Source organism: Branchiostoma floridae, chromosome 19 (assembly GCF_000003815.2).
Source record: "Branchiostoma floridae strain S238N-H82 chromosome 19, Bfl_VNyyK, whole genome shotgun sequence".
Taxonomy (NCBI): Eukaryota; Metazoa; Chordata; class Leptocardii; order Amphioxiformes; family Branchiostomatidae; genus Branchiostoma; species Branchiostoma floridae.
Window position 1 is genome coordinate 3,035,918 of NC_049997.1, and position 14,752 is coordinate 3,050,669.

The 14,752-nt window shown below is 40.9% G+C and overlaps 2 protein-coding genes across 3 annotated transcripts in view; both read right to left on the reverse strand.

Moving 5' to 3' along the window:
- Positions 1-4,317: 4,317 nt before the first annotated feature.
- LOC118407070 lies at positions 4,318-10,743 on the reverse strand. The gene is made up of 3 exons (XM_035807488.1): positions 10,414-10,743; positions 8,524-9,858; positions 4,318-5,378 (listed from the first exon to the last, which is right to left on the reverse strand). Exons 1-3 carry the CDS (start codon positions 10,454-10,456, stop codon positions 4,318-4,320), a joined length of 2,439 nt encoding a protein of 812 aa, XP_035663381.1. The 5' UTR covers positions 10,457-10,743.
- A 2,524-nt stretch (positions 10,744-13,267) lies between these two features.
- LOC118406568 (cytochrome P450 3A11-like) overlaps positions 13,268-14,752 on the reverse strand; it is a 14,980-nt gene continuing 13,495 nt past the window's right edge. For both annotated transcript variants that reach the window (XM_035806668.1, XM_035806667.1), the window contains exons 13-14: positions 14,106-14,268; positions 13,268-13,402 (exon numbers count right to left, since the gene is read on the reverse strand). In XM_035806668.1, coding sequence (XP_035662561.1) covers positions 13,310-13,402; positions 14,106-14,268 — 256 coding nt within the window. In that variant the 3' untranslated portion in view covers positions 13,268-13,309. The remainder of the gene's footprint in view (positions 13,403-14,105; positions 14,269-14,752) is intronic.

Genomic DNA, 14,752 nt, shown 5'->3' on the forward strand with positions numbered 1-14,752 from the left:
CAAGAGAAACGTTTATATTTCAGTCTGAGTGACTGTAGAGTGTCCAAAATTGGATTTGTTTACAGCCTTGATTTTATACTTTGAATGTTATGTAAGACGTAAAAGGATGACTTCAAAGATACCAAAATACATTATACGTCAAAAGATTCGTTCTTTGTCTCTGAAATTCGTTGAGTAATCTTTCGAATCTTTGCTACCTCATAAAAAGATGCTGACATTTGAGTTTTTCGTCGCGGTGAGAGCGCGCTGGGGTCGCCGGAGAGATTCCACTAGAGCAGCTTTTTCTAGCGTCGCGGCGCTCTCACCGCGCTCTGGCCAATTTTCCATCGCAGCGAGAGCGCCGTGAGAGCGCCGTCAAGTGGAAAGGGGGCCTAAGGCACAGTGAAATACAGCAACTACGAACACACAAGAACACGATCATCCAGACAAGCGTACAATACGTAGACAATGAAGCAATGATTGTAGAAAGATTTTTGGATACCTCTGTAGATGGTGTGAATTCTGTTGTATCGCAGGTCCAACAGCATAACCGACGAAAGCTGTCTGAAGTATTCTGGCGTGATTATCTCCAATTTGTTCCATTGGAGAAGCACTGCTTTAGTACCTGCCCCAAAAGGACCGGGGGGAAAAGCCCCATTTTCTATGAAGGCTATTTCGTTGTGAGCTAGGTTCAGATGACCGCTGCCTTGAACAAGCCAGTCCTCCCGTAGATATGGAAGTTTGTTATGGTTCAGCGACAACGTTCCCGGACGAAGGAGACCGGTAAATGTACCGCTTGCCAGGCGTACAAGGTTTCCTAAAATTGATGAAGAAAGCGGGAAATTGTAATCTCCAAGCAGATCCTACGGTGCCATAAGATAGTATCCGATGAAAGCTGGCCAGGGAGTATAGCCGGCTAAGGGAGTCAAACGGGCACTATGGTAAGTTTGGTACTATACATTACGCACCTAGGATCTGGTTGGAGATAGGAAATTTGGTGAAACGTTTACTTCAGGACATAGGCGACTTGTTTGTCAGGTCTTAAAAAAGAATTGAGGAAGTACGTGTGTTACCTAAGAAGTGGTTTGTACTTATTTGAGATAACATTGGTCCCAACTGGTCAGCGTTAGGCAATTTCGAATTCAGGGCAGCTCCGGGTTCTCGGCCAAATACCGTAGGAATTGCTTTTCTTAACTTACAAATACATGTAACGCTATTTCACCTTTATCCGTGGGGTAACATTTATCCGTTGTATATATTAACATAGTATAAGTATAGATACCGGTAAGCTGAGATTCTACAAAACTTGTAAATCTGTATACGTTAGAGAAAAGTACTTAGAACTAGTTAATTTCGAGCTGCGCTCCGCAATAAGCAAATTCAGAATCAGCGCTCATCCTCTTGAAGTAGAGAAAGGGAGATATAAGAGATTACCAGTGTGTGAACGAATTTGTAAATACTGTACATCTAAAGCAGTGGGAGACGAAACACATTTCATTTCCAAATCTTCATTCAACGAAACCGAAAGAATGACTCTGTTTAGAGAAGTCACAAAGACTTATCCCAACTTCCCCACATTGACAGACGAACAGAATGCCACTTTTCTCTTGAAATCGCAAAACCCACAAATTCTAGAAAATGTGGGGCTTTTTGTCTCCCTCTGCTTCCAAAAAAGAAGTCAAACCCAACCTGTTTAGAAATAGCCAACTCTAGTATTAGAGTAGAATACTGTTCATGACTGTCCATTGTCACTATGTTTATACCATGTACTTGCAATTAATTAGCCCTCGGGCACGAACTTGCAAATAAACTTATTATTTATTATAAAATCAGAGTATGTAAAGATAGCAAGTCGACAGACGACTGTTTCAGACTGGAATGTTATGAAAATATTGCCCTTTGAAACCAACGTCCGTCGACTAGATATCCCTAAATATATCGTTTTCTAAAAACAACGGATATAAGTTACCATGTGGATATTTAATAAAATAAAAGGTAAATTACCATTACGTAGATCTAGATGGAATAACCCCACCCCTTTTTTAACCTCTTGGAAATACTGCTAAGGCGTTACTATTCAACTTACCTGGTTGAACGTAGAGCGTTTCGATGTTTTGAAGATGGCTCAAATCCCACACGGAGAGGTAGTCTAGGCGAAAATTTCGCAGCCACAGCCATTTTGTTCTCTTGACGAGTGGGCAGGTCGGAACGACATCCCGGCCCGTGTGCTCCGGTAGGGAGGTACAGATGACGCATTTGGGAGAAAGCTCTTCATAAAACGTGGCATCGTAAGTAGCATTGGTGACCCGGTCACACTTTACCTTAAAACCCTGGCAATTCGGGCAAGAATAGAACATAGATAATGCGCACCTTGATATAATCGCCAAGGCTATCAAAACTGAAAGACGTGACATTTTGTCAACTTTTACACGGTAGTAAAGCTTTCGACTCTGCCTTGTAGAGTGTTCTTCTACTAAACACCTTGCATCAACTGCCTGTGTTACTATGCATCGTAACTTTTTATATCTAGAGTTTCTTGCCAGGACTGTTGCATTATTTCATGTAATCACGTCTTACACATCCGGATAATCTGTGACCTACTAGACATTATACATGCATATGCAAACAGCATACACTACTCAGATTCTTTTACAGTTATAAATACGAAAATTTTCCATTCACTGTAGATTTCTATGCCAAAAAGGCGCATATACGCCTAAATATAGCTTACAAGTGAATCACTTGTTAAGAAACACGTGTTTTATGGGCAATTTGGATTTCTCTTAAGAGCAAATGTCTGTAAGGATCAAACAATGGTGGCACCGGTCAAAAAATAGATTTGGCTCATATTTTGCACAGTGATAGTACTTGGTACACAACCCCTGAAAATAGCTTTCTTTCTGCTCAGAACCTCTTGTTGCTATGGCAACAGGCCAAGGAAGTTTTGGGCCATTTTTCCAGATTTTGGCATCTAAAAAACATGAAAATTGGCCAACTTTAGGGCACTATCACTGGTCAATACTTCAACTTAAAGATAAATCCGGAATATGCTGATTAGAGCAATGCCTAAACTTGTATGAAATAGCAGTAAAGTCAATGTTCTGCAAAATCTAAGGTCTTGGGCATCCCGAATACAATACGCTGTTTTCAGGTTGTAAAAAAATTGAAATTTTGCCCAACTTTGAAGCACTGAAACTCCATAAGTATAAAATATGTTTGCTTGCAATTTGCATCGATGAATAACCCACTAAAGAGCTATCAGATGAATACTTGCAAAGTCTGGGTTCTTGTTTTGTTGCTGCGTAATTGTCCTTTAAAGTGGGCCAATTTTCATGATTTTGATGACATGTTGTTTTGTGCTATCTTTGCACAATCATAAGTTTCAAACCAAACTTGTTCTGTAATTGCGATTTAAAGGGAACATAAACCAATACATTGTCTATCAAATGCGTACTTGCAGAGTTCAGGTTCTTTTTTGTCACTACGGAATTGTCCTTTAAAGTGGGTCAATTTTCATGATTTTGATAATATGTTATTTCTTGCTATCTTTGCACAATCATAGGTTTCAAACCAAATTTGTTCTGTGATTGAAATTTACATGGAATATAAAATTGTACATTGTCAATCAAATGCGTGCTTGTAAAGTTTGGGTTCTTATTTCGTTATTAATGTACTGTCCTTTCAAGTGGGTCAATTTTGATGATTTTGATAATACAATGTAGGTCACTTTGAGCAATCTTTCAACTATCGTAACTCCCGGAGAAAAATTATTCTGTAATTGAAATTTATTTGGAATATCAGCCAAGAATGCTTACAGAGTTCAGGTTCTTGTATTACAGCAGTGTATGCACATGTCCCTTAAAGTAGGTCATATTCCACACTTTCCATCAAATCTTGTTGTTAACAACAGTGCAACCACACTATCACTATAAAGAAAAACAAACATTTCTAGGGATTCTACACATAGTCTTACTCGTGTTCAATGTCAGATACATCCACTCTGCACTTTCTATATTGACACACAGAGACTTGGCTTCTTTCTACACTTGAAGAAATGCCATAAATATCTGTGCATCTTTCTATTCACCACCTCACCTAGTCCCATCCTTAACAATTGCATATTTATGGTAAACGTGCGTTCTAGTCAACTGCTGCTATTTTTGTGGACCATACTCATTTTGAGCAAGGGCAGGACGTTAGGTACTCTTGGAGCTTTGCTACAAATGCTGACTTCCGGCGGCGATCAGTTATTGACGACACATCTATATCAAAGTGCTCACAAATCTGCTTTAAGAATGGCATGCCAAGTTCATACAAGTACCCTCTTATTGCTAAATCTCAGAGATTATACGTGTCATACAAGACAGGGTGACGTACATGAACGTTATTCATAACTTCATTCTGAACTTTACTATTGACGGATTCCAACACAGCAGGGTCAAGCTGCTCAACCTCGTCATCTTCCGTCGGCTTTTGGCGTTTGCCAGCAAGTCTTGAGAAGTAGCTTGACACCTGCTGTGTTGTCAGGAAGTCATTGACCCCGAACAGTCTTTGCCCCTGTAAGTCCCTTGCGTGTCTCATAGCTTTGGCAACTGTCTGTGGGTCTGACTTTTTACCGGTTCTTTCACCCAGGTGAAATGTCCTCTCGAGGTATGCCGTTTGTTTTGCAGTGAACCTGACCCGCTTCCGTGGGCCACGTAAGGCCCATCCTTCCACAGGGCATTCAGTTGTTCTTTTCCCTTCAGACGCTGTCTCCAAGCGTGGCACTTCTGAGGGACCTTTCTCCAGCTTTGCTGCATACATTAGCTTCGCCTTGTCCAACAGTGTCTCTCTTTCAAGGCGGCGATTATGTCTGCCAACTGCTACGTGAGCATCTAACCCCCTGAAGGTTTGGTACACCTTTACACAGCCCTCTTCTGGGCACTGGAAGATGTTTACTTGTGTCTGGGCTGGAGTCTCATGACTCACCGCTTCTTCTTCAGAATCTGACTCTGTTTCCAGTTGGGGCTGAGACTTCTTTCGTCTTGACTCGACAGGCCGAAATGCACTTCCTGGATTGTAAGGTTCACTGATGATCACCAGTGTAGATGGCTCAACTGCAGGTAACTTGGACCATGGGATTAGCTTGCCTTCCCCTATATCGAATGCCCGCCAAACACGCAATCCTGCATCTGTGAACTCAAAGTTATTCAACTTGGTGATACCTTCAAACTTCGTGGATGTAACAGTGGCATCTACATTCACTTCACAACGGTAGACTTTCACCCCAGGCACCCCACCATTTGACTCAACAGCAGCCTTGAACTCATCCGCCGTCTCCACGTTATGTTCCTCATTAATCCAGGCTTTTATGTGAGATTTGATCATGGCAGCCTGCCTGTCACATGAACCTTTGCCGCCTTGTGGTTCACAGAAGTCAATTCGTTTCACCGTAACACCCGTTGTTTCGCTGATGGATTTTGACACTTGCAATGTCAGCACATTGTGATAACATCCAGCGTTATCACTTCTGACATACAGTGATGTAAGAGATGGGTGGTCTTTCTTCAGCTCTTCCACAGTGTGCTTCATCACAGACACCTCGGTGTTACTGTCCTGCGTACATGTTTTGAAGAGACGAACGAATGTTTGTGCTTCAATTACCGCATTGACACACCGGTATGCCACTGTCAGATGCCATGAAATACCACGCTTTCCAAACCAGTCAGTTTGGCTTTCACGGAACTTTTTGGGCAAACATTTCATCGCCCAGTCTTGCACAAGTAGTACGCTAGATTCGTCTAGGCTATCCAACAGAGAATACCACACTGCATCCTGGTTGATGCTTCTAAGTTGATGGCTTTGCCAAGCCAAGATATCCTTCCTTGCCTGATATGCAACATGTGACCTACTTTTAAAGTCAGCCACACAACTACAATAACACAAGCATTAATACCACACTAAACATTTGTTTTATAAACAATCCAAAGGCAGACATCTGAAAAACTGCAGGCAGTGAGTTATTCCTGTGTTTCAACCATACCAAATTTCTGATTTGTGGACAAGTGCAAAATACAACCTACTTTCAGGGACAAGTACACTGCTATAATACAAGAACCTGACCTCTGCAAGCATGCATTTAATAGACAATATATTAGTTTATGTTTCATGTAAAATTCAATTACAGAATAATTGTACTTTGGAACTTATGGTAGTTGAAAGATAGCACAAAATAACATGTTATCAAAATCATGAAAATTGACCTACTTTAAAAGACAATTGCGTAGCAACAAAACAAGAACCAGAACTGTACACGCATGTGTTTGATACACAACATACTGGTTTATATCATGTGTAACTATCAAGTACAGAACAAGTTTGGTTTGTAACTTATGATTGTGCAAAGATATCACAAAACAACATGTCATCAAAATCATGAAAATTGGCCCACTTTAAAGGACAATTACGCAGCAACAAAACAAGAACCCAAACTTTGCAAGTATTCATCTGATAGCTCTTTAGTGGGTTATCCATCGATGCAAATTGCAAGCAAAAATGTTTTATACTTATGGAGTTTCAGTGCTTCAAAGTTGGGCAAAATTTCAATTTTTTTACAACCTGAAAACAGCGTATTGTATTCGGGATGCCCAAGACCTTAGATTTTGCAGAACATTGACTTTACTGCTATTTCATACAAGTTTAGGCATTGCTCTAATCAGCATATTCCGCATTTATTTTTAAGTTGAAGTATTGACCAGCGATAGTCCCCTAAAGTTGGCCAATTTTCATGTTTTTTAGATGCCAAAATCTGGAAAAATAGCCCAAAACTTCCTTGGCCTGTTGCCATAGCAACAAGAGGTTCTGAGCAGAAAGAAAGCTATTTTCAGGGGTTGTGTACCAAGTACTATCACTGTGCAAAATATGAGCCAAATCTATTTTTTGACCGGTGCCACCATTGTTTGATCCTTACAGACATTTGCTCTTAAGACTTGTGTGTAGACTTTATTGAAAACATCCCCCGTTAATGCGAAAGCCCTTAAAAACGAGATGGCGAAGAAAACGGCTAAAAAATGAGACCATAAATCGAAGCGACAAAACATGGTATCACAGCCAACAAGTCTTTATTTCCTGCATTCAATTAGCAAGAAGTACAAATGATTACTAGTGTGGTAGCCAGTATTAACTATATGACTATATAATATAGTCAGCGCCATTTCTATAACTTCTGATTACTACGAGTCGTGTCACTTCGACGAACACAACTATACTCATGGCTATCTCACTACCACTCACTTGTGTCGCTTCTACTACACTCAAGGCTACCTCACTAGTGTCACTTCCCAAAGTACACTCAAGGCTACCTCGCTAGTGCCACTTCTACTATTACTCTCATTGCTACCTCACAGTTATGTCACTTCTAGAAGCACACCCAAGTCTACAACACGACATATGATAAGATCGCGGACTCCAACTTGTCATATTGACAATCGCCGGCCCGGAAGGTAAACAAATTTCTTAGCTTTTCTTATTTCATGGATAGTGAATCAGGTGAAAACCATTGCACACGAGATTTGCTTCTTTTGGCCATACATATCTTAAGGCAAAACGTACCAGAGGTAGGAAAAATACAACCACGCACCCGTGGTCAGTATTTTCTAGCAGATGACACAGTTACATTATGCATATAATTTTGGTCCGGTCTCTGTTACCGGAAAATTGAACAGCAGACTAATTTCACCAGAAGGAAATTGTGATGGTGTTGTGTATTACTAAAATATTGGTTGCTATTGCAGAGGACGGGTGAAACATCGTCTATATGCATTTATCAGAATTCTGTATGTACTGCAACACTATGTGATTATCATTTATTTACTTATTGGTTTGTCAGTTCAGCACACTCAGCAAGGTCTGCTCAACGAGCCGGTGACTACTAGTATAATATAAAGGGCTAAAAGACAAGTTCTCTAGACCAAGGAATAGGAATAAACTAGATTCTGACTATTTTTTTTGCAAAATAAATCATTCTCAGGCGAAAAGTCATTCTTAGAATACATCCCTTGTGCCGTTCGGATGAGTGATTATTGTGTTCTTAATTTTGCATTTTGCCACTCCCCTGTCCGTGTTCTTTTTTTCTGCTCTTGCACTATCTCGGCCTCCGTTGCACGCCGGCACGTTCTTGGAATTGCATTTCACCCTGTCCTTGATCGTGTTTCTATTCTTATACTATTGTTCTTGCTCTTCTTTCTGCCTTTGCTGCTGTTTTTCTTTTTTATAGAACACCTCTTTGTCTGTTCCTAGATAAGCGCCTACAGCAGGCCTGGAGTCCATCTTCACTGCACCAACGTATAACTTGTTATCTTTCTTCATCCCTCTTCTCATGTGCATGTACATTTTCTCGTTCTTGACACCTGGTTTTCCTTAGTATCGTCCATAGACCGGGTGCGTGATGTTGTTGCAATCCTTTTCTGCTTCTAACTTGTAGCTTGATACAGTAGCGTTGTTATCACCTCTTATCATGTACGAGCACTTGTTCTTGTTTATCACCAGAGGTTTGCGTGAACGTACTATCGGCCTCAGTCACCGTAGACACCAGAATTTCTGCGCGCATCGCCGCACCCGTTCCGTAAGCACCGGACATGGTAGCCTGTCCGTATGGTACTATGACATCCTCCGAGTTGGGTGTTTCAGAGTCTGATATGATTTCGTCCTGATTCGACATTGGGGGACGGTCTTCCACAGTCTCGTAGGTGTTAACGGAAACCTCTTCGGTCAGTTGCTCGCTTGGCTGATTGCAAGGGCTTTCGGGTTGATTTGTTTGTAAATCGTGCGATTGAGTTTTTCGTAACATCAGAAATACGGCGTAAGAGAACGCCATAACTGCCAATGTGAACAGTGCAGTAATGATCAGATCCAGAAAGTGTATTGAAACTGTAGTACCATTCAAGCCTGACTTCAGAAGAAAGACTATGTCTTGTCTGTTTCCTGTGGCGTTTACTAGACCATAAGTCATAGTGGTGTTTGTGTAACGAACGGTATTCAACAAAGGGGTTGCACGTTCAACTCCTGATACGTTGTATTGAACTTTGATGTTTTCTTCGAACAAAGCTGTGCACGAAATGACCTCGCCACTTCGGATCCATTCTTTGAGGAGGTTCTCACTTACCTTCAATGACGATATAGTTTTCCCCACAAAGTTACACGTACTGTTTGATAGTGTTGGATGATCGAATGTGGAATTGCAACAGTCAAATCCATTTGGAGTAATGTAAAATGACGCCGTAATATTTACATCCACAATGTTTATGTGAGTTACTTTTCCATATGATACGTCAGCGATGGGAATGTCTGTAATGTTTGGAAGAGTCCATTGAATTTGAAGGGGTTCTTCTTCCCAACACAATTCACAACGGAAGGACCGGTCACCCGTTGCCACAATTGAAAGTTTGGGAGTTGGACAGGGGATCGTTTTTGTCATATCGCCTGTGAAACTGTTCAGTTTGGTGCCTTGCAAATAGTGGGGATAGCTGCATGTTAATAGCTCAAAGTCAGATTTTGTAAGTAGACCGAATTCAAAGTACATATCAAGAGTACATATACAGCGGATGGGGTTGCCTTGCATTTTGGCCCTGATATAATGTATGTTTCTCCTCCAGCCAGTTTGCAGTTTGACCACCCCATAGTGTAGGTTTGTTAAATGATTGTTTGAAAGATCAAGGTTTCCTAACAGTGGGACGTTTTTGAACGCGCCAGGTTCGATGTACTCTATTTGATTTCGCGCCAGTTCAAAATTGAAGAGTAATCTTTGTTCTTCTACGGCAGGGAACCAGTCAGCACGGACCACCTTTAGTTTGTTACCGGTTAGACGCAGTATCCTCAGGCGGTATAGGGCGTCGAAACTGCCTGAAATGATAAATAACAACTAACGTTAACAAATTTTATTTCATAGCTACTTTTTACAATTTTTAGCCTCTACCAGGCTCCGGGATCGGTGATCTAATGTAGAAATTGGACAAATAGAGTCTATAGTACGCTAGGGGAACATTTCATCACCGACTTAGACCACCGATCCGCGGAGCCTGGTAGAGGCTTACAATTTTTAACTACTATTATTAGGAAGGTAAATATCCTAAGCAAATACATTGGATATCCTCACAAACTATTGCTCTATTATTCTCACGTTGACCGTCCCCTCAAGCTCTGTCCTGCCACTTGCTACATAATGCATTAAATCGAACACCCCTGCTACTGGTAACCATGGTGACAGCCGTCTGGTCCAGGTCATTGACCTTATCTGTTTGGAAGACGAAGAAAGGAGAGAAAAGGAGCAAAAATGAAATGATTGCCTTTCGTGAAGGTAATGCCATTGGCCGAGTATTTCTTATGTAGAGACGCTCTCTTGAACAGGTTTGACTGTATAATTATGTACTCGTGTAAAGTTAAGCTAAATGTAGATACCTTTCTTGACGGTGTGGATTCTGTTGTATCGTAGGTCCAGCATCTTTAAGTGCGAGAGTTGTCTAAAGTAGTCCGGCGTGATCGTCTCCAGCTTGTTCCACTGGAGGTGCAAAGCAGTCGTTAACCTCCGCCTGGTACCTTCACGGAACGCGCTGTCCTCTATAAAGGCTATCTCGTTGTGGGCTAGGTTTAGGTGGACAATGACTTGCACAAGCGCGTTCGTTCCGAGATGGGAGAGCTTATTGCCACTCAGGGACAGTGTAAGTAGAGTGTCTAATCCAGAAAATGTGTTGTTTTCGAAATAAACAATGTCTCCTGAAAAGATAGAGATTTTAGAAGAATGAAATAGGGTGAATTCGTAACTGATTCATTTGTGACTACATGTGCACGAGCGTACCTCGGAAAAGGGCATCTGCCTTTTTTTCGTCAAAATACCCCTATGAAATTTTGATTTGATATCCCCAAATGATTAATTTGCTAAGACGGCACATACCAATAATGTATTACTACTACACCGCTATATTACTATCACAATAACAGCGCATAAAAAAAAACTCACCTGATTGTATGTAAAGATGTTGGAGATGCTTGAGATGACCAATGTCGGCTGAAGACAGGTAGCCCAGGCGGAAATCTTCCAGCCACAACGAATTCGTCCTTTGTATGAGCGCACAGTTTGGGATAATGTCACGGTCCCTCTGTTTCGGCACGGGAGTGCAGACGACGCATTTGGGAGAAAGTAAATCTTCTTTGGGTGCTGTATCGCTGGTCGTGTTCTTTAACCAACGTTGGCTGCACTTCGTGTCAAAGCCTTTGCAATTTGGGCAATTTTCCGGAATAGATGGAACGCCCGCTACCAATTGAAGTATGAAGACAATTAGGAAGAGGAGTCGCCGCATTTTGTGCAATTTCGTGCTCACTTTAGATTATTGCTGTATCAAATCTTTTGAGATAGTTTCCTCTTGCGCGCACCTTTCATCCACCGTCAGTGTCGTCTGCCGTACGTCTTGGGCAGACTCGACTTTATTTTGGACAAAATTTTCAAGAAAACTGCCACTGGGAGAATCGGTGTTTGCCGTGCGTCATTGTCAGACAATCTGCTAGTATATTGTCTTCTTTATCTGAGACAACTGAGCAATTACATGAATTAATGCAGTGGATCGGACACTCACAACGTGCGTAGCGTCAAACCGAAAAAAAAAAACATTCAGAGGGAAGAGACAGCTGTCACAATTTGCAAAGACAAACGCAGGTGTAGTAGTCATCAGCACTAGTATATATCATGATTTTATATTTCTAACTCCAGCAAAACATAATCATATGTTAGACAGGAATCTTCTTTAGAAACGCAAGCAAAATTTGGGTGTCCGACATTGACATGTCGACATGTTACCTGTTCTTTATACGAGCTCACTACAAAACCCCGAGCACGTGGATACAGAAGCACAAGCACGTGGATAAAGAAGAACATTCACGTCACGTGGATACAGAAACACATTCACGTGGATACAGTCCAGATACAGAAACATCATGCACATGTACGTTTGTAACATAAGAAACACACAAAACGCAGCTAAAATATTACCTTTATTATGAAAGTAGAAGCAATACTACGATACAAGCAGTCATATTAGAAAATGACAGAGTAATTAACAAACCCAATCCGTTTACAATAGTCAACACTACGATTCGAGGAGTCTCTTTTTACAATCAAGTTTATCACTGTTCATTATATTCATTTGTCACATGTATGTCACTCTCCTTTGTTTCCAGCATGATTATGTACTGCATGTACTTGCTATTAGCCTACGGGCATTGACTTGTAAATAGATATAATACCATTTGTTATTTTTTCTAGCAAACTATCGGCCTCTAATTTCATGTGACTGTTGGAAAATACTGGTCAAATGTTTCAAGCTATATGTAACTGCCAGACAATTTAGATTTCCTTGACACCATTACACGCATACATATATACATCAAGCAACCAAAAAGTTTAAATTTTCATTATTTTTACGTTCTTATAAATGCAACCCAAATATTGATATACCTAGCTACGTAAGTATGGCATTGTATGTATCAAAAATTCAAATGTAGTATGACATTGTGTAATTCGAAATATAATGTATCAATTATCATATCGTTGCAGGTAGTATATGATGCTCTAAGGATCCAAAAATGGCCCTTTGTACGCTTTTCGTCGTATTTTATACATGTGCCTTGCACCAAAGCAATATTAGTTTTCAAAACTGATTCTATCACTTTTTCTAAAATAGTATTCTCTGTATTCATACGATATTTGCAAAATATGATGACAAGCAGATGAAAATACGGTACAGCTCATGTCTTCTTCAGGATGACTGAGGGCACGCTTGTTCATCAGTGCACGTTACCTTCCGGAAGTGTGACGTAATCAACGGGTCAAAGGTGGCAGGTAGTCTGTGGCGGTGATGAATGATGGTGGGTTGGAATCTACCAACCACCTTTGCCAGTGCCTATTTCCTACATGTTATGAGCATTCGGACCTTTAGTTATTTGTTGAATGAGAAAGGAGTCTGGTCCATTGTTACACGTTTACACGTGTGAAATTCCGTATGAAATTCTCAGCCTCTATCAGGTTACACAAGTAGCTTGAAAAATAGTAAAAATTTGAAAATACAGACGCATAACATATCAGAGGAATTAGCTGACCGACAAGTATGGTTTACGACCCAGCTAACTCATCTGCCATGTTATCTGTTGACAATTTCCAATTTCTATTATTTTTCCAGCAACCTGTGGAGCATGGTAGAGGCTAAAGACTTCCATACGCACCTCACGCGGACATGTGAACCAACCTTAAGAAAAATAGCTTCACCTTTTCGAAAATGACGTCGTTCCAAAAAATGACATTTCCTCAGTTCTCAGACTTGTCCCTCGGGGTTGCTTTCAGCATGACGCCATCCTCGGCGGCGGGGAAGACCTCGTGCTTCTTTATCTTCAAAGGAACCTGGGGTTTGTTGCAGAATGTTAGTTAGTTTAAAGACTCACCCACACCGTATATATGATGTATCGGCTGTGCTTACATCCGTTTCCTCAGCCCTTGGTCCACACTAACGTGCTAACACATGATGCAAACATATGAAGCCGGTGTACTTGTAGCGCTGGGTTTTTGTTGTTTTCTGGCAATCTATATCAAATTACTGCATAGAAATATTGACCATAAAACTACTCGATCGAGCATGATGCATCATTATTATTTTTGCTGGCCTAAATTATAAACTCATGTCTGCATTGAACCATTAGTTACAGAATAGTTCAGGTGTAAAAATGTTAAACGCTTCCGTAAATGCTGTTTGCAAACAATACACAATCTTTGTGACACAATGAAAATACAGTGATTTTGTAAGTCTTGTATACAGTACGTCTATTTGTATAGATTTGAATAAATGACTAAACCATGCAATTTAGCGTATCGAAACGCATCGTTTACAAGACTGACTCTAATGTGGAGGGAGAGCATTAGATTTAACGTGGACTGACTCCTCTGGCCAATTTCCCAATTTTTTTGCCGAATTCTACTATCGTCGTACCCTCGTAGTACGGCCTGTGTACTGCAGTGGTCTTAGACACTCCACGTGTGTCTTTCCTTCAACTCTCTCCACTTTGCCTTGAGGCTAGTATTTATCGTTTTGTAACATGAAATAGCCTACCTGTGTCTCGGCACAAGGCAGGATACGGTACTTCATGAAGACCTTGGCCAGCCCGATCTTAGCCTCCATCATGGCCAGGCGCATCCCGATACAGTTCCTCGGGCCCGCTCCGAAGGGAAGCCAGTGGAACGGGTTGCGCTTCTCCCTCTCCTCCTTAGTGAACCTAATAAAAAAATAGTGATATAAAAGGATATATACATTAAGTGAAACTGTGTAGCTTTTTCTAAGGCCATATACAGGGGCAGGGGGTTGTTGTATACTTGTCTATGTCATATAATGCTAACGTCAATTCCAAGGTCAAAGAAGATGTCAAAGAACAAAAATATGAATCTATTGTTCAATACTCCGTGTGTATCCAATCCAACCTTCCTGACTACTTAGATTTCATAATGAAGGAAAAGTTTACTGGCCAAACTTTTTTATTCTTTCGCTTGCACCACTATTGTGGGTTCCAGAGGCTGTCATACAGACAATCAAATCAACGTGGCGTTAGAAAACCAGCCTGCTTCAATAGGAGAGAATGGTTACCCGGCTACATTTACTGCTACATATCCGTTGGCTTAGATCTTTTGAGTTTGACGTAGCTTTCATTAAAGAGATTCATCAGTCACGTATGAATAAAGGGTTAATGCCCCGGCCCGAGGTGT

Coding starts and splice junctions, on each gene's coding strand:
- LOC118407070 (XM_035807488.1), bottom strand. CDS start 10,456: ATGCTGGACCTACGATACAACAGAATCCACACCGTCAAGAAAG. Junction 9,859..10,413: donor AATCCACACCGTCAAGAAAG/GTATCTACATTT, acceptor TTATCATTTCAG/GCAGTTTCGACGCCCTATAC. Junction 5,379..8,523: donor TACGGTGACTGAGGCCGATA/GTACGTTCACGC, acceptor GTGAACCACAAG/GCGGCAAAGGTTCATGTGAC.